Consider the following 26,642-nt stretch of genomic DNA (forward strand, 5'->3'; position numbering starts at 1 on the left):
TTATTTAGCAATTAACTTTTCCATTTATTCTGTACTTAAAAGCTGCCATAAGATGAAAATAGACTAAGTCTGATTTTCTTCTCTTGCACTCTAAAGAACATTCAGAGGAGACTCAGACCTGAATTAGGAAATCTGTGCTTCCTAAAAGTGCCAGGTGTGACTGTGATTTGGACAACAGTCCTATACACAGAATAGTAAGAAACACTTTTAAACCCCACCTGGGTTACCCAGCCCTTGTGTTCTGGCTGTTCTTGTTTATTCCTTGCTCGGAGCAGATGGATAGAAAGAGGCAGGGAACGGGGAGGATCCTTGGCTCCATTCCCTATTCACCGGCCAGCGCAGCTGAGACGGGCTGGGGGATAGTGTAATTTGCTGCTGCCCTGCACCAGAGAGGAAACAGAGGAGAGTTGGGACTCAGAAGTGTCCTTAGGAGTTGGCACTGCCTCTTCCTTGGGGCCATGGGAAGTGCTGAAATCTGGTCTTCAGTGCAGTGGTCCCCAGTAGTCCTTAGCTCTTGGGAACAATGCTGGGGAAAGCCGTGCAAGGCAGCAGCATCCTCCCTGGGCTCTGCCAGGGGTAGCTTCACTTTTAACTTTTTAATTTCCTGCATCCCTGAGCAACACAGGAGGGGAAGCTGCGGACCAGGGACCACTAAATGTGTTAAAACTCATTAGGTGTGAAACAAAAGACCTTTAAAACTAGCCAAGAGTCTCAAACATGGGTGCCAAAAATTAAACACCTAGTTCCATATTTAGTCATTTATCTCGGCTCCTGCCTCACAGTTGTTAACATCCACCGTGCCATCTCAGAGGTGGCCTGATTCTCATAGGCACCGGGCACCTACAATGCTAACTCAAGTGTTGAGACTGCTTACCTAAGAGAGAGACTTGTAGTATCAGATTTAAATTTTTCTGGGTGATTAAACCTGAGTTCCCTCACTCTCGCTCTCAGCTCCTGAAAGGAGCTTCGATAGAATGACCAGCATTGTAACATATGGCTTAGCAAAGGGGAAAAAAAGGAAAATGAGTATTAGAAATGGATGGACTAAAGAATACGCAGGATATATCAGGCACATTAACCAAACATATGGTGCTAAATGAGATATTTTTTTTAAATTGCAAAAAAATTGACATTCCTGGCAGTCTCAAGGATAATGTGACATGGCTGTGATAAATTTAGAAGAATGGGACATATTTTGGCTTGTTCTTGGAAACCTTTTTCTTGCATGCCGACTGTATTTCTTCTTTTATTAACCCATTCGAAGAATGTTTGAATTTTGCTGCTAGAGCACCGTGCTAGCGCAACATAAAATGTGAATGATGCTAATTGCTTTGCACTGCCTAACTTTCTGTCATACCCTCCCCTCTTAAAGGACAAAACATGCTTTGGAAATGAGCTGGCAAGCTCATCTTATTCTTTCTCTTGGTCAATATTAAGTGATGTAATTAAGCTCCTGTTTGCATATTCTTCTGAACTAGGAAGCAGCCATTTTTTTCTTGAGATCTGATGGATATGATAACTCAAAATAAAATGTGTCATTACAAACCTCAAACAAAACAAAAACATGGTAGAGTTGGACTGTTCCAAACCAATACATTTCAGAATACCCTGAAATTAGAAAAAAAAAAAAAAGTAGTGATAATAATGGCAATCAGAATGATGATAACAAACAAATATAACAACAGTAGGAACCAACTATCAGTGCTTCAATTTGTCTTTCTACGCATTTTTACAACATAGTGTTACATTAAAATCTCTATTTTCACATGAAAACAGCTGCCTCGACCTTATAAAATCCATCTCCATATGAACATGACACTGCTCAGCATTGCCCCAGTGCAAGGTCATTCATCAGCTTTGTTGTAGCTCCTCAAGTTCCAGTGTTTGGACACAATCACATGAACTTGCTACAGCTTTAAACCATATTCCACTGTTCTCTGCCCTGGTTTAGATGAGTCAAGCAGGTTTTTTAGCATAGGGGTAAAAGAACAGCTTCTTCACTTTCTCAGAAGCTTGATCATCTTTCCCATAACCTAGAGGACATGCAGCTAGAGGGGAGGCGAGGGATTTCATGAGCCAGCTGAACCGTACAGTGCATAGACTTAGAGACCTCACTCCTTCCACGCCCTCCGCTGCTGGCCCAGGGCACAGGCACTCCTGTCCCCTCCCGGGTCTCTGCTCATGGGCTGTGCACGGGGCCTTGTGCCTCCATGCAAGAGTGCTGCAAGACCGTGCAGTTAGAGCAGCTCACAAGTAGGCGTATTTTAGGGTGATATTCCCTGTGCATAAACAGCCACTTCTTCTGTCCGTGATATTTTGCACTTAGAGGGATGGAGGCAGCTACGTTAAAAGCTTCCTGGGGGGCAAACCTAGCCCCTTCCACAGCCCTGCACAACTATTGCTGCTGACCCTTGGCTTTGTGTTTAGGTTGACACTCATTTGGTGTTTCCGTCCCCAGTTCCTCTATCATAAGGAAATCTGGGTCAGCAGCACCTTTACTTCTTTTGAGTGTCCTTGTCCTGAATATGGACACTCAGAGCAATAACTAAGTTACATCCCAACATGCCGTTTGAGCAGAAATTCAGCAGGCTGCATTGGAATATTGCATTGAAACACCTTAGTTCAGTCTCCTTTTCCCTCTTAGCCCCCAAACTGAACCAACTCTTTTTGCTTTTGTCCCTACTCCAAAGTCCTTAAGACCAATATGAAAAAAAAAAAAAAACAACCCAGTATTTTTCTTGCACAATCGCCTGTCAGTTCTAAACTTCTATTTTTAAAAGATTAAATATGTAACCTTTCTTGCTATGAGCAAAAAGCCAACGCAACAGCAAACCCTTGTAGCAAACAGTTTCGAGACAGAAAGCTGCAAGTACAACACTGGAACTCTAACCACTCCCTTACTTTATTTAACTTTATGAAATATAAACTGCAAACCCTCACTGAAACCATTAAGACCCCAGCAGTGCAGCATATAAAGTACAAGAAGGCTCCTGCATATTGCAATCAACATCCCAGGGACTATAAAACTAGTGTTATTAAATATAAAGTTAATAATATTGCCTAGAGATAATATTGTCCAGGCCTCTCTCTTTACTTTTTAACAATTAAATTCTATAAAATACAGAGTTGGAAATAAGGTTGAATGACTTTGCTAGTGGAAGCTCAACTTCCACATTATCTGATATTTTACTTTTGCACCTGAAACCTCAACTATTCTGCACCTTTGTTTTGCTGTATCCCTACGGAGATGCAAAATGTCTGATGTACTGTATATACTGGAAATTATGTGTTTTCAGAGTATGTGCAGATAATCAGGATACCCATATGCCTCTAGAACTATAAAAATATAGAGAATAATACAGGCACACATATATATTCTTCATCCATATGTTGTAATATTCTTTTATCCGAGCATAAATCATACGCAGAAAAGGCTCGGATTTTAAGAGCCTGTTGCAATATATTCATCCCACTGATTTCTTTAGTGCCACGGGCTTGATACGGTATCACCAGGAGTCACTCTTCCAGGGTATAACGAACCGATCCTATTAGCGTTACCCCATTTCTGCCTGTCCACGGGAGAGGTTTCACCCAATGGCAACTTAACTCTGATTTTCATTGGAAGCCTTTGATATAGTTCAAGGGCATAATAACAACTCTGAAGTAATTCCAGTGTGGCTTCTAATATCAAGACACAAATACCATTCACCCTTTAAAAAAATTTGAAAGCAAAAGGGAACCACATAAATATATTACTTTCAAATACCTTTGAAGTCAAGAGAGTAAGGAGAGGCAGAGTTTGAACTCAGAAAACTTCATTCTCTAGTTGTGCCTTGAGTCGTGCAGCACATTTAAAAGATCCATTTGCAATAGTCTACTAAACCAGTGAGTGAAAGACAGAACTCATAAAAAGCCTGTAAAAATCCAAATGCTCCAGCTATTACAGATTTCTAAAAATAAAGCAGAGTAGGTTTCAGTAGCAATAATAAGCTGCATCTTATCCACGTTTCAGATTTAAAAGAAAAATATGGCTGCCTTTTAGTACTCGTTGCTCAGAGTGAACCACGGCCGCTTCTGCCTCAAAAAAGACCACAATAAAGTGAGCTTTCGGCTTGCTGTTGTATTCCGTTTCATTTGTCCTTTAAGTTTACCTAGCTGCTTCTGCACCCACTTTCACAATGCATAGGCTGTCGTTCCATGACCTAGCATTATTAAATTGCACTTATCAATCATTCTTGCCAGGAATGCCATCGCCAACTACATTAAAGAAGTCAGAGAAGTCTGGTTTCAGCAGTCCCTCGCCTTCGCAGACCTCCTCCCTTGGAACGGCTTTCACACAGCACCATCGACCTGTCATTACAGGACCCAGAGGTGAGGCCTAACCCAAGAGCCCCCAGGCAGCTTAAACGTTAGCCACGGCACCCACTGTCCGTCCCAGCGCCTTTCCACGGAACGTCATCGCCACGTGTGACCCACCCAGCGAGAAGCTGTGCTTCAGGAGCTTGATAACCCGGAGGTTTTAGTTGTCAAGACCTGCGTTTGGTTTTGCTAGGCTGGGCTGTGTGGTAAAACTCCTGATGACCATTCAGCAGTGTCTAAGGTGGAAACGCTGGTTTCGGGGGGCTTGGGCTTTTGTTTGAAGAGGGTGGGGAAAGGGACAGAATGTGTTACAGAGAGTGTCTTCTGCTTGTGTCCATTCATATCATAGGTTCAGCCTAACTGCTCGAGACAGGGACCTATCACTCACTTCTGAACCATGCCTGTCCTATGGCTTTGTTTCTGCCAGTCACTTAGCGCTAGTGTTGTTGGTATCAAGTGTGCTGAAGAACCACCTTGTTAGGGGACTGCTTTGGAGTTGGTTCCTGCAGTGCTTTGGCTGGTTTTCTTCACAGTACTCTTCTGACTGACTTTCCAAATAAGAGAGATGTGCTCTGGGTCCAGATGTGCTTATACATTTTTGTTAGAAAGATGCATTTGCATTTAGCCTAGAAAACTAAATGCAATACTCGGTTCACATTTGGAAAGGAACTCACTTGGGCATAGTAATATACACAAATGAATGAATCTTCTTACAAACCTCTTTGGAAGATGTAAAAATAGGAATGAATGGTTGTGACATGTTTCTTTCTGCTATGAGATTTTGTCTCATTTAAAGAAGATTATTAAAGAATTGGTCGAATGGCGAAGCATAAAAAGACATATTAGCAATTCATACTAGAAATTATTTTGAAATGTCTGTTTGCCATTAGTGTGGTTTTACTGAGGGCAGCATAAACCAGGAGGAGCCTCTTTGTCTGCACAGGCCGGGTGATGCGGTGTGAAGTAGTGGAATTGCACTGAGTTGAAGCGAGGTCAGAATTGCGCTTCATGGGGTTTTGTGCTTTGTTAAATCTACTCATTGTAGTTTGATTTGTTGTGGTTAATCCTATAAAATTATTTATTACCCTTAGGCACACACCTAGGTCCTCAGAAGATATTTAGGCATCTAAGTTCTGTACCGATTTCCCTTGAAATTTGGGTCTGAGCTATCTGGCAAATATATCTTCTTTTAAAAGCCTTGATAATTGGTGATATAAGTATGAATAATATGAGTGTTCCATTAACATCATATTCACTGCACATCAGCTGACTGAATTCCTGTCTTTAGAAGTTGAGCCTTGAGATTTGAGTTGTTGATTGATTAGTTAATAGGCCTTTCTTTATTTAGCTATGTTTTACCTCACACTTATTTTTTAAGATCATTGAATGCCTTTGTCTGCCCCTGTTTAGACCCTCTGTATTTTGGATTTTTGTGTGGTTGAGAGAGGAAATGTATCACTGGTGAGATCTTGTTTAAATCTCATCTGCAGTCTGTTTTCACAAGACTTTTTCTGTGCACCAGGGAATATCCATGGGCTGTGTGAGAAGAACATTAAAAGACAGCCAGAATTTGAAAGAGCAAATACAATGATTACAGTTCCCAAATTTTGTTTGTTTGGAAGGAGATGTCTTTACTAACTCCACAAAGAAGTAACACAGTTTCTAATCATTGTGGTTCCTAACAAGTTAACCAAAACTCTTCTTCTGCAACATCATTTAGAAGCATCTTCTATTTTATACTTGTTCACAAACAGTCTTACAGACTTTCAGGAAAAAATCCCTCTGAATCCATCCATGGATTCTTTAAGTGTCATCATCGTGGAAAAATCTTGTTCCAGACTTCATTCTTTGTTCTTTTTGGACATTCCTCTTCAGTATTCTTCTTCCACAGCACACTGGCTGTGCTTCGTTCTCTTCTACAACAATCGTTCTGTTAGTAAAGGGTAATATACTGAGATGGATTATTTTCTGCAAATCCAGCTTTGTTCTTTATCCCATTGCCTCCAGTGTACTTTAGGACAGTAAGCAGAAGAGAGAAGCTTTTCAGGTATCAAAAGTGGCAACAATGCAGTCATATAAGAGGGTATAATCTTTGAGCAATTCATATCCACCATTAGTTACTGGAAGTTGTACCTTTCTGCAGAAATGATAGGTATAGCATAGTACACACGTGTTGCACTCTCTTTGGATACATATGCATTATGTAAATGCTCAGTGGCAGGTCATCCTGAGTGGTCTTCAGAAAAGTAAGAGCAGGATTTAATCTTCAGTCTGCAGAGATATTTCAGAGAAAGGAATGTCATGAGTAAGTAGGTCACCATCAGAGTAAGCTCCTCAGCCAACTGATGATAACAAGAAGGTTCAATCTCCTTCTGATGTTCATATGTGCAAGTTTATCACTTGGATGCGTATATGAGATGCATTTGTAAAGCATGATCAAAACAGACAGCAGAGAAGAAGCTGTAGACTATTCATGGCAGGTGTTGTCATTGACAACCAGTGATTTATAACTTCTCAGGAATATTCCCGGATCTTTCACACACTTCCAAACATTCCTTCGAACACAGTGCACGTCTTATGCTGGGGTATCCCAGGATACTGAGTGCCCTTCCCAGTGATCCCCACAATGAGTCATTTTGGAAACAAAACTTGCTTGGAGGAGGAGTAGATCCTTAAGAGGATTTCTTAGATATAAGGTGCTCCATTCGATGAACCAATTGGAAAACCTCTGTTCTCATGAAATTCTCTGTACTGTACTACATTGTGGAAGGCTGTGCACTAGTTTCCTGTCTGCATTGGTGCTGCTGCCAGTACTCAACCCAGCTGGGCAGTAGCCAGCAGAGAGGATCTGAGCTGGCTGACCAAAGGACCAGATGTGCAGTGAGTGCTGGCGCATGGATGCCAATGCTTCAGTGACTCCTCAGTAGTTCCAACAGATGGTGGTAAGATCCAAGTTTCTTTGGTGATAAGCTAGCAAAGTGATTCATGGAGCCTCACTTGATGATGGCAGTTTTTTGGGCATGACTCTATGAATGCACCATATGTCTTCTCTGGACCAGTGTGGTTAGGATTCGGTGTCTGGCAGATGGTAAATTGATCACCTATAGGGTGGCTTTAGCATCACTATCAGTTTTAGAATTTATTTCAAAGCATTGCAGATCCAAGCAGTTAGATCTCTATCTCCTACGCAGCATACTTTTGTTACCTGCAAGTTAGATTATTTGGTGGCCAGTGTAGCTCACCACAGTACTCCAGTATTGCAAAGCCATCATGTATTGCTGGCATCTTACAAAGTTTCCCAGACATTAGCCCACTTGAACTCTTTACCAGACAGCGAAGGATTTAAATGCTATGGGTGACAGCAGTGTTTACATAAGTGGTTCTAGGTTTCCATGTATTCTTACTTACACTCTAATGACTTTGTATCTGGAGCTGGAGCCGAAAATGTTCAATTGACCACGATCTTGTAAACCTAGGATATACGGCAGCCTCTGCTGTAGAGCATTCAAGCATTTCCACAGAATATGACAGCATAGATCCTGCAAGCCAAAAAGCAAGGAAAGAAAAAAAAACAAGAATGAGATGGTATGTTAGGAAGATGAATGAAGGAGAAATACAATTACGAGAAACGAGAAATAGAGCACAAAGGGAAGAACCCAAGGAAGTGGGTGTGTGAGCAGAAAGAGAAGAAGGGATGAAAGTCAAGTAGTGGAGTGGTTCCCATTATATTAATTTCCTCCATAATAAGCATTGCCATTGAGATTTTTATCAGGACAAGAGCTACCAGGGAAACTCTGCAGGATAGTACTCTCTGTTCATGCCAAAGTGGCAAAAACTTTATGTCACATGTCTGGGAAGACATTGTGCCCTTCTCTATGAAAATTCTCCACAGGGTCACCAGAATTCTTCACAGAGTTGCCTGTTAGCTGTCCTGTCAGCCAGCTTCAAGTGAATCAGAGTGATAATTCCTGCTAACTCACTCTAGAGCCACGCAGTGTAAAAGGACATTTTGTAATACCCTATTCCATACAACTCTCCATGGCTGCTCCTCGATGCTGGCAGCTGGCAGACTAACGTAACCTTCTGCTTTCCTTTGGATTTTGACAAAAACAAAGCGGTGCAAGTTCATTCTGATACAGCCACCTCAGATCAGGGGAAGGTAATGTAAGACAGCCGAAAGAGGAGAGAGCCACACCACAAAGGTAAGAAAGTTGAGTAGAATCCATAAATAGCATAACGCTGACCCACGGATGAGCGTTGCTTTTGTGACAGCGTGGAGGAATGCTCCAGTTTACAATGCCAGGATAGCTGACTGTGTAAGTGAAGATTTTGATTTTCTCCACTCACTTTGAAATAATACGTTGCTGAAGGAAAAACAGTTTCCTAACAGATGGCCTCAAGGTCAGGGTTTAGTAATTACTAGATACCCTACCCAAACTGCCACCTACTCCCATATCCCAGGCAGGGGAGGGCAGAGAGGAAGGCTTGCAAGCGGTTAAAGCTTCAGCTAAACAAAAGTCAGGAACCGTGTAATTAAAACTCTACCTTTGTTGTATTGTAAAGAGTTAGCCTGTGACATAGGAAATATTTAAAGGACCAGGCTGTTCAGCTAATTTGTGTGTGAGTGAACTGCTTAGACAGTCCTATCCTAAATTAACTGTAAGGCCACCCACTGAGATTGCCTCATAAAGGGCCATGATTGCTCAGCTTCGTTTTGTATAACCGTTCAATAATTACTAGATAAATGCATAACTAAAAGCTCTATTACACTAATAATTTGTACTGAGATAGATGTGTGGGACACCATGCTGGGTTAATTTGTCATCCCTGCAGCAAACTTCTAAACAGGGCTCTTTTGCAGAGGAATTGTGTTAATATGTTGCTCCAGTGAGGACATGTTAGAGCAACAAGATGACTTGGTCGCTTAATCTCCTAAAGAGGCAAAATGCCTGGAGGGTAAGTGCCAGAAAGAAGAATGGGGGGTGATTAACACAGTGGACCCAGATTTAAACTCATCCTGACAAAAGGAGCTGATCTAACTGAGCAAAAGAATGAAAAAAAGGGGAGTGTTAAAAATACTAATAGGATTTCATGCATCCCTAAAAAATAATATGAAAATAAAGTACTGCAGGAACAAAGTATTTTACCCATGCTTTTACTGATTCTGTGTTCAGTTTCTTTGCTCTCTTTGATGTATCCGTGAAGTTAAACTATATGCTTTAAACAGTGCAGTGAACTATAATATTTTTATCTCTGCTTTATGCTAAATTCTTCTAGCTTCAGACACACACAAAAAGCACATTATTGCTTTAAATATGGAACCCATGTTTAAGCATCAGAGCTCTGGATTTTCAACCTCCTCTATTGACAGAACCATAAATCATGTTAAAGTTAAGTGAATTACTGTAGCGTGGAACTATAGCTTTAACAATGTTTATGTAGTATCAGCTTACCATCTACAGAATGAAAGGGGGGAAAAACACTGATATTAGAAATGGGAATGTGGAGTCCTATTAACTTAACAGCAATATATCACTCCAAAGTCACAGATTCCATTACCATGCCCTTTTTGGTATCAAAGCAGAATTATATCATCACACACATAAAGGCTGTGGTTTTTAAGAGAATTTACATTTCTATTGTAAACTTATCAACTGCATTTCATTATAAGAAAGACATGATATATTCTCCTAGCAGCAGTTTTTATCTTATATATGGGAATACATCATATGTATTAAAAACAATTATAATATGCAAAAGTTGCCAGCATTTGGTGTGAAGTAGAAATGCTACAAATAGGTTAAATTAGGGTTTTTTTGACCTCTAGCTATGGTCTTGGAAGGGAGGAATGCTTTCTCTAGGTATGATTTTTATTTCTGTACCTATGCAATCAGTTCTGTAGTATTCTGATCTCCCAAAGGCAGAAGAATTTTGACATGTTTTAAAACAATCTGCTCAAAATAGCTAACTAAACTGGCCCCCTGCCTATGCCAGAATGTGGAACCGGCGCTCCGTTCAGCTCTACAGGTTTTCAAAAGCAGCCTGTAATACTCACAGTCCAGAGTACACCAATAAACCCTGTGCCCAAACACAGCTTTAAGCATTTTTTCTTTTTGCTAGGAACTCCGTGGGCCCTGGCAACATCTCCTTCTGCCTCCCACTTGCTACTGCAAAATCTCTTACAGAAAGAGTATTTCTGAACAAAAGGTCCAGGTGCCTTATAGCACTCATCAGAGCAGCAAAAAGGGGCTGATAGCCAGCCCCGACTTGGAGATACCGTGGGTCTGTTTCTTCAGCAGTGCTTAGTCGACCACCTGCACTTGACTTCTGGCGCTGAGGGGTGGACATTCTGCAGTTCAGTCCTTCTTTTTGATGTCCGTGGGCAGGAACAGATCCTCCATCCATCATATTTAGGGTATTTGTGTATATCCCTTGCATTGGTCAGCTGTTTATATTACATTTTGAATGTTACATCTATGTTCGCCTACATAATGTGGAAGTAAGTGTCAGTGATACCTCAATTTTACCCGTACTAAGAGGGTAAGGGCTATTTTTGTTCGCCCGCCCCATGGTTTCCCAGCCTTGTCACTGCAAATGGAAATGCAAGATAGGATCAGCTGGAATTTAGCTCATCCATGGACCTGACTGACATGATATTAAACAGCCCCTTTGCACCATTATGGGACTTAAGCAATATTAAGTTTTCCACTGATCTGAATTCCCTTCAAAGGGCTGATCCTAGGACTGGTCAGTCCTACCCTCAGCAGCTCCATATTTAAGTAGAGGCAAGTCCTTGCTAACCTCAATCAGAAGTTGCTCTACATTTATCACCCTAAAGTCTATTCCTAATGGGCAGTAAGGAAAATGGGGACTTTCAGAAACCTTTGAAAGAGTTACGGGGATGCAGCTCCCATTGAAATTCAAAAGCAGTTAATGAATTCTCTCAGGACCTCTGCAAATCCCAGCCCAAGTTTCTTAATTATTTTTTTTCTTGTTTGGGTAACTGCTTTCATCACAAAAATCTGTGGGCTTAAAGCTATTGTTTTAGGCTTCTATTCTTTACCTCTTGTATTGTATTATACACAGAAGTGTAAGTTCCTTTCAACAAATTTGGATTATTGCCAGATCTCCTTATTAAAAAGTCACTCTTCATATTTCCGATAAACACAGCTGTTTCATGGTGTTTGAAAGCATTTCACATCAGCCAGCGTGGTGGCTTAGCCAATTAGTACTCTAATATGGTCAATTTTCAGGATAAGTACCTTTGGGGTACAAAGGGTGGGATACATCTTGCATAATTTGAACTGACACTTGCATCACTTAAATACTAGGAGAAAGCTTACAGCATACAGGGAGTTAAAGCAACTTAGAAGCCTGAAGTGGAAATATCTAGCAGAACAAACTGTTCTATAACATTTCCAGGGAAATGACTTTTAAAAAAATACTTTCTTAATTGTAATGAAGCCAATTATAATGGCCTCAAAAACAAGCTGATAAAAATGATCCTGTTTCATTATGATTATAATGTTACTATTTCTAGGAAGATTGATCAATGTTTAATGAGCTATTAGTAAACTTAATTATCACTTTATAGAGGAGGTAGCTGAGCATTGTGCCCTAGTGAAGCCAATCCACTGTTGGCCTGGTCTGATGGTCTAGCCCTTGTGCCTGTGAGAATGAACAGCACTTTTGATTCCCCACACCACTACTTCTCTGAACAGGCGAGGAGTGCAGGGTAATAGTAGGCTTTTCCTGAGCAGAAGAGCAACACTAAATGACCCTTTCGAAGACTTCAAACAACTTTATGAAGAAAGAAATTTCATCTAGTCATCTGGACTTGAAGGGTCTGGCAAGGCTTTTTGGAAGAGGAGATGGAAGGTGGATGGATCAATATGTCTCCCCCATATGTTGGGCTGTGCTGGTGGAGAAATCTGTCTGAGCACTGCAGGTGCGATCGTGAAGTCCCTTTACCACATCAGTGAGCGCTCCCTGGGAGAAAGGATCCCATGCATCTTTATTAGGACTGCTCCTTTGTTCCAGGAGGAGGGCCTGAGAAGGGTACTAAATATCTGACGAAAACTATAACCTGTTTCAAATTAACTGATTCTTTATTATCTGATCATTCAGTTGAACAGAATTCACAATTTTGGCTCTTCTTCATTTGCCTTAGACATGTGAAGTGCTCACCTAATCAATGAATGCAACTTATTTTATTAGTTACTCAGTTTGTTATTGGCTGCTACAAATCAAGAAGGGAAAAGACAAGACTGGCCTGCATAATCAGATGTTTGAATTCAGCCTTCTGAAAAATCCTCTTACTTCTGTGCTGCACAGCACCATGAACTCATAAAACACTGAAAAATCCAGCATAGCACGCAACAGCTGTACTGCATAATTACTTGGCCCTATAGCAGTAGTTCTAAAGTACTGGTATATCTGTTGCAGGCCACCATACATTATCATCTCATTTTCAATAAAAAGTCTGGGATGTTTCAGATGAGCTTCAATGGAATTAGAATCATGTGTGCTTTGAAATATTTATGCTTGCCTCGAGATGGAAGGATAATTCCTGCCTCCAACCCCCCTCCCCCCCCCCGCCAAATAATAGATTTAATAACGCCAGATAGTCCAACTCCTCCATACCTACAGCAGGTAGAAATGAAGTTGTGATCTGGAATACACGTATTTTCATAGGTTGAAGAACTTGTATTTTATGTCATTTAGTGAGGTCAGTAATAAACTATAAATGTCACAGGCTGAAAGACGCCAAGAAAAATATGGTTTGGCAGCATGGAGCTGCTTAGGGATACATAAATAATAAGTCAATAAGTAAATAAATAATAGACAAAGACCTGTTTTATCTTCTACTTGAAGATCTCAAAGAATTTACAATCACTGATTGAGACTTGTAATATCCCATAAGAAGCACATAAGTAGTAATAGCCTCTTCTTATACACAGGAAAACTTGCATCACTGTAGGTATGGTTTTCAGAAGCAATGACTTAATAATTTTTCTTAAGCATTTGTGAAAATCATGACTGAAGGGGCTTGCCCATGGTCACTTGCCCCTTTTAGAGGCAAACAGGGCAAATAGCAACCTGCTCCCCTACCTCACGTCCTTTAACTGATTAAAAATGTTTGTGAGGATCCATGTATTTGGGAACATGGTTGTGTTCCGCACTCAGAACTTGTTTGAAAGTCCATTTTTGCGTATACCGGAGTTGGTGACCACAATACAGCTATCAGAGTAGTGATCTGTATCTGGGCCAGCAGTTTTTAGACTTTAGCATGTAATTCCCTCTCTGTAGTATAAGGCAGGCACACTTGTGAGGTTGATCAGTTTAATAGTAGTAGGTGCTTCCTCTGATCAAACAGCCCTTTCTTTTGCCACTTGAGAAATGTGGTATTTCCTAGCCAGACACTGCAAAAACAAACCTTTTGGAGATCCTTATTCCATTCGTTACTTCTTATGCTAATCCCTCTACTCTGAGAAAATTAACCTGATGCATCAATATATGGCACAGACTGAGGACTGATGCCTATTCAGTCTTGTTTCCTTCCCCCAGTCTTTCCCATGATCAGCAGAAAGCCCTTCGAGGCTGTGCTGAGGAGTTGGCCAAGACTGAAGAGGAGCCACTTTCTCCTTCTTGCGGCACTTTACCTTCCTGAATTATTGTTGATCATTTCTGCATTCATTTTTCTTCTCTCTCTCTGTGGGAAGATCACCCTGACATGCTGAGGAGGTCAAGGCGACAGAGAAAGACCCAATACTTACATGCCTATGAATATTTCTAATGACCATAAGACATCTTTCATATAGCAAATCAAATTACTAAATGAAGAGCCATATCTTGGAAAAGCTAAATACAGGGTGGTCTCAGGCCTAGCTTTGAATTTCCACATGTTCCCTCGGTACAATTTTTTATTCCTTCTTGTTTGATTGAAATAGTATTTCTATCTCCTTATCACCCAGTGGAAGAAAAGGAATTTATTCCCAGATGTGTACAGAGGACAGTGCAGTTGCATAACAATTTCAAATAGTATCAACAGAGCTGGTGCTAAATTTTTTTTCATAAATGTTTTAAAAAAATCCCAATCTATTTTTTACTTAATTAGAAGTTTGCCACATAAATCGTCATTCCTCACTTTTATCTTCATCCTTCATCTTTCATTTGGCATACAAGGAAAGGGGGAACTATAAAAGGAGATATGAAGAAAGAGAGGAAGGATATTTTTATTTTATAAAATAAAAATTTTGTTGTAGTCATCAAAATGATTACCACCAACTTTTGTTGAACAAATATTAGCGGCAAAATATTTTTACAAGCTCTAAAATGACTGTTTCTTCCGGGAGAAGGTGATGATACATTCATACCCATGAAGTGGCTATGATGTAAGTGTCATTAAAGCAGTTACACCTCAGGGGCTGGTTTAAGTGAGATCAGAGGCTGACGCTTTATGTGGAATTCACCCAGCTGAAGGTGTGTGCGTAGAATGGAGGTATCTACCTCGGAGCTGGTACCGGTGGGCTCCCTTCACATCCACTGGTGACCCACTCAGTGTGGTCAATGAAGTCTAGTCAAAGGCAGTGGTCTGGTTTTGGGTGAGATGAACAGCTCCTTAGAGACCATTAGTTCTGTTTAGTTCTCTGTTGATTCTAAGATAATTAGCTCCATGGTAGACACCCACATTTACTACGGTGAATCCCACATTATCTCTACCTTTAATAGCACACTTCAAAGTTACAGCCTCTCCCAGGCGTTTGGGGACAGGAAAATAGCCTTCATTTCTTCCTTTGAAGATTTGGGTTCTTTATCTGAAGAGTTTTCAGATATACCATAATTTAAGATGCAAACTCAGAACGAAACTATTTGTCTTAAAAGTGAACAAGAAATAATTAACTAGGTTTGTAAAAAACAAGAGATAAGCCCAGATGTGCAGACAGGTTGAACAGGCTGGGCACACAGGTGTTTGCCTTGGCCATGGAATAACTGTCAACATTTCCATAACAAGGAGTGTGGGATATGCTGCTTCTTGTTTCCTTCTCCCAAGAGCAGCATTGCAGAGCTAGCACGGCTGTGGGAAGACGCTGTCTTCCAGTTCAGCCCACATGCCACAGTATCTAGCTGTTATGAGCTGGGTATAGCCCGTGCTATCAGAAGAGCTTCACTGGATGTACATCTGCTTTGATCAGAGATAGTTGAGGCTGAATGCTACCTTTCGGTTCCACATCTCCACTCTTTCTTTCAGTGGTGTTTTCCCGTTTAGTACCACACATTTAGTATGCATTTCTCTTTCTGTTGTGAATATTTTAAACAGTATTGAGGGGAGCAGAGTGGGAAGACTCGTGGGATTAACAGGTTACAGGGGGGCTTTTCATGGCAAGGATGAGAGCTTCATGTTCATCCCATATCAGCACCCCAGACATGAGCGCAGCTGGTTTTGTTGGTAGTGTCAAAGCAATCATTCCTATCCAGTAGTGGAGAAAGAAGTACATAGAAGTGCTGCCCAGCCAACCCTTCATGAATGTTTATAGGATAATGCAGTAGGTTTCCTTGCTGCTGTCTCTGAGTTCATGTTTTATCCATGTCTTCAGGCTCTGAGTTTGCTAATGGTTTAATAATGCTTAAGAAAAAAATTATTAATGAAGTGTCATATTATTAAACTGGTGATGAGCAAGACTAAGAAGCAGATTTTAGCTTTTATTTAACTGAGGCCTTTTTCCTAACATTGTTCATGAAATGAGTGTTTGCTCGTTTGTATTTTATTTTAGTTGACTTTCCTGCATCTCTCCAATTTTTCCAGAAGTGCCAAAGGCTTTTTTTCCCCTCTTGTATATTTAACTTACTTCAAAGTCAACACATGAGTTTCTGTAGGATATTACCTCCCTTGCATAGCCTTTATCTAATCGGTTATGTGTGGTATACAAGTGCAATATATGCACATGGACACTCTTGAAAGATTACGAAGCTGCCACGCCAAGGGAGCAACAGGGCTGTAATGATGACTGTTTGGTGAGAAATAAACTATGATTTACAGATGAGCTTCTGCTCGACCAGATTAATTGGCCACTCTAAAGGAAAAATGAATTCTCGTTTTAGAGAGGAAAGGGAGAATTCATAGCATGATGAACGGCAGCAGTTACTACCTCGTGGTGACTACTAACAGTGGGAAGCATTGTTAGCTAACAAGGGTGCAACCCAATGTATCTTCAAGGCCAAGGAACTGGGCAAAGGTGTCACATAACGTAGGAAAGCACAAGGCTCTTCAGCTGCACTTGTAGTTCTGCTGAAATCAGCTGAGGGTAAAATCTGTCATTGCCGATGGGCTTGTGTACATTACACCTTTACACCTGCACTGTAGTACATTTTCCAGCTGGCTTGTTGGCCCATAAATTCACCAAATTAAACTTCATCCCTGAATGCAAGCTGGAGGCTTGCTGAAGGTCTGAGCCTAACATTATTTGGGAGAAATGTAAATGTAATTTTCAAAACGATCTTGCCGCTTTGTGCATGTTCATTAGATGAAAACACGTTACTTAAAATAAATGTTCCTAAACTGAGGTGGAAAAAAAACCCCAACAACAGGAAGCGTTAGACCATCTTTAAATTATCAACCATTTATAGTACAATATAAAATGGATTCATATGTGCAAATCCAAGTTATATGAAATGTCAATTAAATCAACCCTAATCTCCCAAATACATTTTTTATTGCCTGATTGATGAGGACTGCTCTTAAGGTGATGAATAGTTTTCACTTTTACAAAGGACTGCTCATTCCTTTATACGTGTCCACTAAAACCACAGAAAATCCTTTAAAATGTCTGGCTCCGTTTGTTTTCAGGATCTAGATGAAGCGAGTGTAGGACACAATGTGGTCTAATATATTAATTGTGAAGATCAGATGTATAAACAATACTGTACATTTTAAAAGAGACTAAAAGTAAAACTACGGTAGATTTAAACTGTTTTATTTTCCAAAGGCAAAACTCTCTATAACTTCTTTGTTTTCTTTCCTATAGCAAGTCCACATGCAACACCATCGACTCTTCATTTTCCAACATCACCCATTATTCAACAGCCTGGGCCATACTTCTCACACCCAGCAATCCGCTATCATCCTCAGGAGACTCTGAAAGAGTTTGTCCAACTTGTCTGCCCCGACGCTGGTCAGCAGGCTGGACAGGTGGGGTTCCTAAATGTAAGGAAGCCGTTTTTCTTTCTTCAGAAGTGTTTGTCCTATGTAAAATTAACCATGGGATTATGGGATTATTTTAACAGCATGTTGCATACAGGAACACACCTTGAATAGTTGTTGGAAGAAAAAAAAAAATTGCTGCTACTGCAAAAATATTTTAAAAAACAACAAAAAACCTCCCCAAAAAACCACTCGACCACATTGTGGTGAAATTAACTTAAACTGTCAGAGAAGCCGGTGATAGAGTGACCTTTTGGGTCCCTCCACAAATGACTTTGCTGCATGCGTTGTAACCCTAGTGGAACGAGGGTTAACAAAATATGAAGGCGGAATAATTTTTATTAATTATTTTTGAAGTTCAGGGGAGAGTGGGGGGGAAGGAGCAGGAAAAGGGAGGGTGAGAAACAGATGTTTCAGATCAGCTAAGTTCATTAAAAAAAAAATACTGCCTTATAGCACTTTAGATCAAGTTGACCAGTACTTGAACTCGAGATGTTAAAAGTACAGTTTATTATGGTTTGTTATTTCTGTAAGCAGTTATCTTTTCCCCTTATCTCTATGAAAAATTAAGCAGAGTTCCAAAGCTTCAAATAACCATTTTCATTTTTGTTTAATCAAATAAAGTGAATCATCTTGCTATTATTGAAATAGCGTTCCAGTCAAATACAGAATTTATAAATTTTATGTAAATCAAATCTAAAATAATGTTCTGAATATTTCATGAAATGTAATGCATGTAACTTTTTCCAGCCAATGAAGTAATAACTGGCAAAATTACTATTTCTCTCCTGACATACACACGATTGAAAGTGTTAATGAGAATTAGTTTAATTATTAGCATCTAATTTATTACACTTATTTAATAAGCTATATTGTTCTCGGTGCTTTCCTTTCCCTAGCAGAAAACCTGACTCTACTTATTCCAGCCAGTACTGGCTTTGAATAATGTCTGCAATATGTTAGCAGATACATTTATGTCTAGACAACAAATCAATATAGTGCTTTTCTTTTTCCTTGAGTATTCATTTGCTTAATTTATCCCAAACCATTCAGCATTATGAACTGTTAGCACACTCACAATGAACATGCAGCAGGGGTCTTCTTGGCAGGAAAGGGACCTAATTGTGAGACAAGATAGTGTTTGAGAGATGTCACTAATATATTAGTTTATTAAAGGTACTGGATGGTGGAAAAATAAATATCCCTGAAGGATTGCTTCTTGCTGCAGACACTGGTAACTGCAGTCTTTGAAGTCAGTGGGAGTGCTGTTAAGTTAAATGAGGATGAATTTGAGTCTTATTTATGCCCTGGACCATTTTTACTCTAGCACAAGTGTGATTTGCACCTACACGACTTTAAGGCCTTTTGTCAGTGCTTTAGCAGGTGAAATGAAAATAAGGTCCCACGCACTTGCCAAGTATGAGTATTTTGTCCCCAGTAATTCAGGCTAATGGAAACCCTAACAGGAATTAAAATATTATTTTCTTTAGCAGTACTTAGAATATGGATCTGTGTTTAAAGCTGAGCTTTTATCATCAATGGAAAAGCCAATGCTCAGTGCCAGAAGAACTGCAGTGAGATCAATTTGTGGAGTGCTGTCGAAAGTGATCTCATCATTTTTGTCACTAAAATGGAACACCTGATTCACAGGCTGTCCTACTTTCTCTTTATAATGGTATTTGGCATCTATCTGTATGGTTTTCAAGTGTCCAGGCTGTGTTACATTTCAAATGTAAACTTAACAGGTTGGGGGAAGGGGGGGCATTTTTTTAAGCCTGCCTGTTTTTGTGATGCTTGAAAACACTTTTACTTATGGATAGGTTTTTTCTGGTGATTAATTGAAGGACCGCACTTGTATAGCTGGGCCCATTCTGCCTGTGACATCCAGACTAAATGGAGGGGGGAGGTCCTGATACGTAAAATGAAGCAGTTCTAGGTTCAGGGGTTGCTCCATATGATCCTAATGGCAAACTGTGAGCTACACTATTGCTAACTCAAAAGGGATGTGGGAGAGCAGTTACTTTAATGTATACTCATTCATTTTCCTGTAATAAGATATCAGCATGACTTTTAAGACCACCAAAAATGCTTGTTTTTTCTCTTAATGAGCAGTATCTTTAAGAAATTTACACTCAACTCCTAGGTACTGATATCCTAAGGGTATAACAGAGGCACGACACTGGGGGATTTAAGGGGTCAAAAATACTGCTTCAGTTCTCACTGAGCAAGACTTAGTGGCTGCAGGAAATGTAAAGAGCAGTAGAATTTAATCCAGGGCAGTTCAGACCAGTTGCTAATAGGACAAATGTTTAAAAGCGAGAATTTCCATAGTTTCACAAGGTTCACAGGGTTTGAGACAAAGTTCCTGGAAGTCAATGGAGAACTTGACACAGGACTTTCTTTGCCACCTCTCAAGTAATTGTAAATGTATTGCACGTAGCTTGCAACTGGATTGTTATTACTGGAGGTTCCTAATAGCTGATTTTTAGTATAATTTTTTCTGTTTGCTTGTTTTTTGGCAGCCCAATGGTAGCAGCCAAGGCAAGGTGCACAATCCATTCCTTCCTACCCCAATGTTGCCACCACCACCTCCGCCACCAATGGCTAGGCCTGTGCCTCTGCCAGTGCCAGACACAAAACCTCCAACTACATCAACAGAAGGAGGGGCCACCTCTCCCACTTCTCCAAGTAAGTATAGACGCAGCGGGAACCAAGGGCTAACAGCAGCATGCAACGTGCTGCCACCACCGTGTATCGGCTGTTCAGAGATGAGGACTGGACTAGCTCTCGGGAAGTAGGAGAGCTCTCTGCTCTGTCTATGATGGACAAAATTCTGAGCTGGTTTTATATTAACGAGAAAAGAGTTAGTTTAAGGTTACAGTTTTATTTCTGACTTTGTTGGCATTTCACTTAACCATGTATGAGAGAAGTCAAGGCCAGTAGCTAAGCTGTGACACAGACCTGGGACTTTTGGGGTCTTGTTTACTGTCATGAGGAGGCAGTTTGGAATCTCAAGTCAGGCTTTAGAGGATAGATACTGCATGGCAGTCAGACAGCCTCATCGAAAACATCGCTGCTTATACACACTGGGCTAAACTAACAACTCTTTTGAGTTTACTTCATTTATAGTTCCTTTGGGAATAAGTCTTCCTAGATTAACCCAGACGTCTTTCCCTTATGACTTGGTTCCCGAGCCCTGTATTTTGGGCAAGAAGCTATGGTATTTCTTAGGCCCACGGAGAAAGCTTTAATCCTCTCTCCACCACCCACACGGCTCCCATATGTATTTTGTGTAGCCACAACTCAAATATACAAATTCCTGGTTACACACTTGGGGATACCACTTTGGACTCTCTCTGCTGGGAAACAAATGCGATTCAGATGGGTTTGATGCTTTAAAAAAGTCTGGATGTTCAGGGAGTTAATTGTGAAATGATTTAATGAAGCTATGCTCAAACTGACATTTAAAAACAAAAGGGAAGCTTTCAGTGCTTTAATGGCAACTGTAGGGGACTTGTTCCACAGTGAAGGGAGTCCAAATAACATCCACAAACAAAAATCAATCTAATCGAAAGAGCAAATCCCTTTGTGTGCTTTTCAAGCTTATTATTTAAATGCTATATGCAACCACTGCTTGATGTGCAAAGAGGTATTCGCTATTCAGACCATGTGAAGCCTACGTTTTTAAAGCTCTGTGTAGTGTTCAGGAAATTTGAAGCACAGGTTCCAGGGGGCATTTTTAAAATCTGGTGGTTCTCGGAGTTTTGCATCGCCTTCTGCTACGCGACGGTGCACAACTGCAAGCTCAGCAAGATGCTCTGGCTCGCTTAGAAATTAAAATGGTTTTAGTATGAGACAGTCTGGTAAGATTGTGAACATGATCTTCTAGAATCAGGACTTCTAGAATTGATCAGCAGATTTTTGTTGAGCTAAGAAGTTGATTCATTCCCTCCCCTCCACTCCTCTTTCTGACCTTAGACCAACACTTGTGCTATCAGGAAGTTTTGATGCTTTCTGACGGGAGATACCGTCTTTTAAGTCCTATCAATAAGATTCAGCAGTGGAATCTAAAAGGTTAATGTTTAGTCATAGCAATCACTGAACATAGTCATCAATGCCTTACTATTTCCTTGTCTTCAGAACCGGGAAAAATGAAACTAGGTCAATGCATGTTTGTCGTTACAGTTGTGACTCAGTTTACTGGCAGCGCGTGGTGTCTAAAAGAAAAAAATTCCCAACATCATTTTAGCAGTCATCTTAATGCTTAATTTTTGTGATACTGTGATCATGTAAACAAGCTCAATGCGTGTCTGGCCTGATTCTCAGCTGGCATAAACCCCGACATTTGTCCGCTGAAGTGCGCAGAACACCGCTCATTGGTATCGGCTCGGGCTGGTCACTGGGGCTCGGTGTTCAGCAGGCAGCTGCCACCTTAATTGGGAGTTGAGGTTTTCTCAAGAGCAGCCAGTTAATGGTATTTAAACTAAAGATTAGGAAAATAATTACTGTTTGTTAATTAGCTACGCTGATGTCTAAACATATAGTTCTGTACATACTCAGGCATGCATCTTCCTTTTGAATAATAGTGACTTGAGTTGTAAAGAAGCATATAATTTAATTTAGGGACAAATTTTCCAGAAAAGCAGATTATAGGAAATATTTTCTAAGAAAAACTTTTACGTATATACCAAAGCCAGTGGAAGTGGCTGGCCACATAAAGAGTAAAACAAAGCGAAGTTCGTAGCCTCGCAGGGAGAGTTTACCAGAGGGCCCACTGGACTCCATTTGGTGTGTCAATCAGTACCAACCCTCCGTTTTCATCAGTGTTTATTTTTTCCTTGACTAAATATTAGCCTTCAAATAGCAAGTGCAGATTCACCAGAGTTCCGTAAAAGCCGCACAAAAAGGTGTTTTCCATGGTTACGAACTGCTCGAGTGCACCGGTTCTGGGAGTGTCGCTGGGTTATGGCTGACTGCCCTGCGGAGCTTTAGGATATTGGAAAGTCACTTATGCAACAAAGGCAGGAATGATGTTAGATTTTGGCCAGACTCTCTCCTTAGTTGCATGGAGGAGAATGGAGCCCCTCCCCCCCCAAGGAAATGGAGTGAAAGGGGTTGGCATTTGCTCCATTCTCCTTCCCTTTTTTGGTCTAGCAGAAAGCCCTCTGCAGAAACAAAACGCGGTTACGGCCCTACCAAAAATTGGAATATGGCCCTCCTGAGGGGTGCAGGAGCCAGGAGCAGCTGTTCAATACGGCCTGGCCTCCTGGGAATGAGAGCTAAGAATCACAACAAGGTGGTTAATGATTCTCAGAGCAATAGTGAAACTCTCCAGCTGTGACATTAACCAAAACACGAACATTAGTGCTGTCCAAGGAAGGAAGAGCCCCTGGAGATGCACACTGGGGGTTTGCTGCTACTGGGTGGCCAGGCGTGCTCTGGGAGTTGAAAATTTCAGCTGTGAATCCTATCCCTTTGGAAAGCCAGCATTTTCCTCAGTGAGGTGACACAATGGAGAAGAGATTGGTGAAGTTTGGGAGGGTTCATTTTTCCTCCATGAAAAGCCTTTTTAATAGAACACATCCTTGATATCAGAAGCGGTCCCAAAATTATCTTATCTCAGATCTCTTCTTGATTTTGTTTGGTTGGTAACCCATAACAAACACAACACAATATTTTCTTGAACTTGACAGTGTCTGGGTCTAATATCTCGTTGCCCAAAGAAAACACCACCTCCACTACATGCCAGTTGGACTTTTTCACTATCGTAACTGAATCTGAGTGTTAGAATCTGTGGCCCTCATTCCAATGCAGAGTCTAAGATACTGCCATCCTGTACACCGTGATTTTTAAAGAGCATTTTTAAACTAAATGTTATTTTTTAAAGTTTGCAGCTCTACATGGGGAGAAGCTTAGCTATTTTCCCTTGTTGGGCAAAATCATTGTCGGTTAATGTCCCTTTGCACAAAGGAGTTTTTGTGTTAAACAGCATTTGTGTCAGGGTGAGAAGAATGATCTTGTGGCTGTAGTACTGGATTCATAATCAGATTGGATTTCTCTCCCTCTGCTATGCATTGACTGAGCACCCTCTGGGCAAGCCATTTTAGCTTTCGGTTCGCTCCTTTCCCCATCCATAAAAAAAGAGGATGATGACTGGATCATTTAATTTGTTAGAATTTGCAGTTCCCTCTCAGATACTCCGCTGCAGAATGCATTGCAGTAGGAACTGCTGCATTGCACTGCGTCCCTCCGGTTCCTTCTCTCACTACAGCTCCACAACAGCTGACTCCTAGTCCTTTGCAAAACAGCACAGCTCTTCATATCAAGCACACGTATCTGTCGTCTTGGTCTGTAAAAGAGAGACCTAGTGGTGCAGGTGCATTAGGTTATCGATCACCCAAATCGTCTTTACCAACCAGAAGTTTATCCTTTTAATCCAGAACTGTCTGATAAACGACACACTCCTATACTTAATAGAAATTATTTCAGGAAAGTATATTTTAAATTAACATTCTCCTACTGCAAGCAACTTTAAAATACATGACATTCCCAAAAAACTGTGTTTGTCTTGTCTTTCATACAATTTCTTGCCATTTTTGGCTAAGTATCAAAGCTGTGTGTGTGAGCAAATGTTCTTTCTCTGCCGGCTCCTGTTTTGCTTGTTCCTGAAGTGAAGTATCATAGCAAATTTGTGGCATCACATTCATTTCCTTGGCTATGGGCTATGAGGTTGCAAATAATCCTTAGTGAATCCCAGTAGCAGAAGGACTAGGCTGGGCAGGAAGATGTTCCTGCTCAAGTCCAAGGGGCCAGCTATCAGCTAGTGTAAACTAGTATAGATCTATGCAGTTCCCATGGAGCAAAGCTGATAAAGATCAGGAGAAGATCTGCTGAAGAGACCTGGCTTCTGTTCCTTTCCATGCTTTGGCTTTTCCCTTTCCTAAAAGGGAGTTTGAAGACCCCACCATAGGCTTAGCCTGTATATACTATACTGTAATATAACCCAGTTTTAACGAGTGAGAGCAGTTTGCCCCATCCTAATCTCAGGACAGAGTATAGGGATCCGAAGTGGTAGGACTTCCAGGAATCCCACCTCCATGTTAAGCAAGGGTATTTATATGAATATGGTAGGACACAGCTAGAAGCTGTGTTGGTGATAGTCTAAGCAACACTCGGTCCTGGTCCCTTTTCTGAACCAAATTTCACCGTAACAGGAGTCACTGCTGATGTGTATTTCATGTCAACTTAATATTCTGAGCCAAAACGGCCCCTTACAATCCACCAACGTCTCATGACATTTTACAGTGAAGTGGGACTAGCATCCTGGGAGAGCCCAGCGTAAAGCCTCCTCTGCATAGATGTAGTTTTGGTACTCTTCACTTCTTGGCTCTAGCAACGTAGTTATATGCTCTTAAGGAAATACCAAGCTGACATCTGAGTATTTTCAGAAAGCAAGTTAAACATAGTTTGAATCATTACAGCAGAAAGGTATACATAGTAATTCACCCAGCAAAGTTTGAGGGGACTTTTGTGCATGTTACACAGTTTTCAAATGCTTTAGAATTTTTGTTTGAACAGAGAAGCCATTTAAGACAGCATTCTGATGGTTTCCCTTTGATTTTCTACCAAATATCACAGCAAAAGTATCTGCCAACAGGGAACTGTAAACAAGACCTTGAGTTCCTTCCCTTCTGAGTGGAACTTACCTGCTCCAAGGGATTAAATGGCCTCTCTGCTCTTTCTGCTTCCTTAAAAGTAGACCAGAAGAACCAAACAACGGATGTTTGATTTTTGAGCTTTAAGTTAATTTTCCCCACTGCAGAAGGAGTTTTCAGTCTTGCACAACATAGGGTTCGGTAGTTAGTTAAAAAAAAAAACACCTCACCATAAACAGTACAGAAGAATCTTAATACATGGCACTAGCAACAGAGATAATGCCCTTTGCAAATTTGTGGCTTCTTTGAATTATTAAGCGAATTAACACGGTAAAAAGGCAAGGAGAACATCTCACCAAATCTACTCAGTTCATTTCTTCCTTGGTTTGCAGATAGGAATAACAACCAGTGTACCTGTTCATACTCTAATATGCAAGCTGCACAGCAATCTGCCAAATCATCTCGGAAAGATGAATTAGTGCACTTAAAAATGCCTTTAAAACTTTGTGAAGGAAAGGTGTTCCTTGCATGATTTTTGCAAGTACTAGCCAAGTGTTACCTTTTTGGAGAGAAAAGCTCACCTCACCAGAAACAACTGGAAAGAATTCATTCTTAGAATTCAGGAATGCCTTACCTCCCCTCAGATCAGTAAGAAATGAAGATATGCAGTTGCTGGGGTGATTTCAGGGGAATGCTCTTTGAGAAGGTGAAGCTGTCTGATATAATTGTAAGAATTAGGAGGCATCATGAGACGTTTGTGAGACTCGGGTAGAGAGGGAAGGGAAGGATGTGGTTCTGCATGCTCGTAGACTTGGGAACTCCTCGCCAAAGGGCTTTGTAGGATGCAGAATGTTTGCATGGCTTCAAGGGCAGATCGGGCATTCATCAGTGAGAAAGTCCATGAGATGAAAATAATCAGAGAATGGGAAAGAATATAAGAAAGTAAATACGTGACCTGTTTCGACTCTTCCCTGTCCATCTGCCTGTGGCCTCTGTAAGAGAGAGGACAGTGGATAAGGTGGAGCATTGGTCTGATTCAGTACAGTCTTAAACCAAAGGCTCCTCCAACGTAACGCCTCTTCACCGAACATTTTGCCTTCAGAAAGGCAACAGGCTTTCATCTACACAGACAACTCAGTGTCTTCTCCGATTCAACTCGCTTTATTTTTCTGTAACGTTGAGGCCTGAACATTATATTTAGCCTGACTGGAATTTGGCAAGTAACTTTCCTTTTAATATTGTTTTTTGTCTCTTCATGGGATAGTTAGATTGTCTGGGGATTTTATTCAGCAGAATGCATTCCCATAAATATATTTAAAATAGACAGAATCACTGTTTGTATTAAGGCGTCTATTTAGGTTATTTGAATTTAGATCTGAACATGCAAAAAGCTGAACAAGGGTGAAGATTGCATGGGGGATTTTCAA

General features: G+C 40.7%; 1 protein-coding gene across 12 annotated transcripts in view; it reads left to right on the top strand.

The window, feature by feature from the left end:
- The window catches only part of NFIA (nuclear factor I A), a 255,532-nt gene that overhangs the window by 197,628 nt on the left and 31,262 nt on the right, over window positions 1-26,642 (top strand). For 6 of the 12 annotated variants that reach the window (XM_068406921.1, XM_068406923.1, XM_068406926.1 and 3 more), the window contains 3 exons: window positions 4,243-4,371; window positions 17,385-17,563; window positions 20,083-20,248. In XM_068406921.1, the coding sequence (XP_068263022.1) occupies window positions 4,243-4,371; window positions 17,385-17,563; window positions 20,083-20,248 (474 nt within the window). The remainder of the gene's footprint in view (window positions 1-4,242; window positions 4,372-17,384; window positions 17,564-20,082; window positions 20,249-26,642) is intronic. The other 6 variants (XM_068406928.1, XM_068406930.1, XM_068406931.1 and 3 more) reach the window with 3 other exon arrangements.

This window comes from Nyctibius grandis, chromosome 8 (genome assembly GCF_013368605.1).
Source record: "Nyctibius grandis isolate bNycGra1 chromosome 8, bNycGra1.pri, whole genome shotgun sequence".
NCBI lineage: Eukaryota > Metazoa > Chordata > Aves > Nyctibiiformes > Nyctibiidae > Nyctibius > Nyctibius grandis.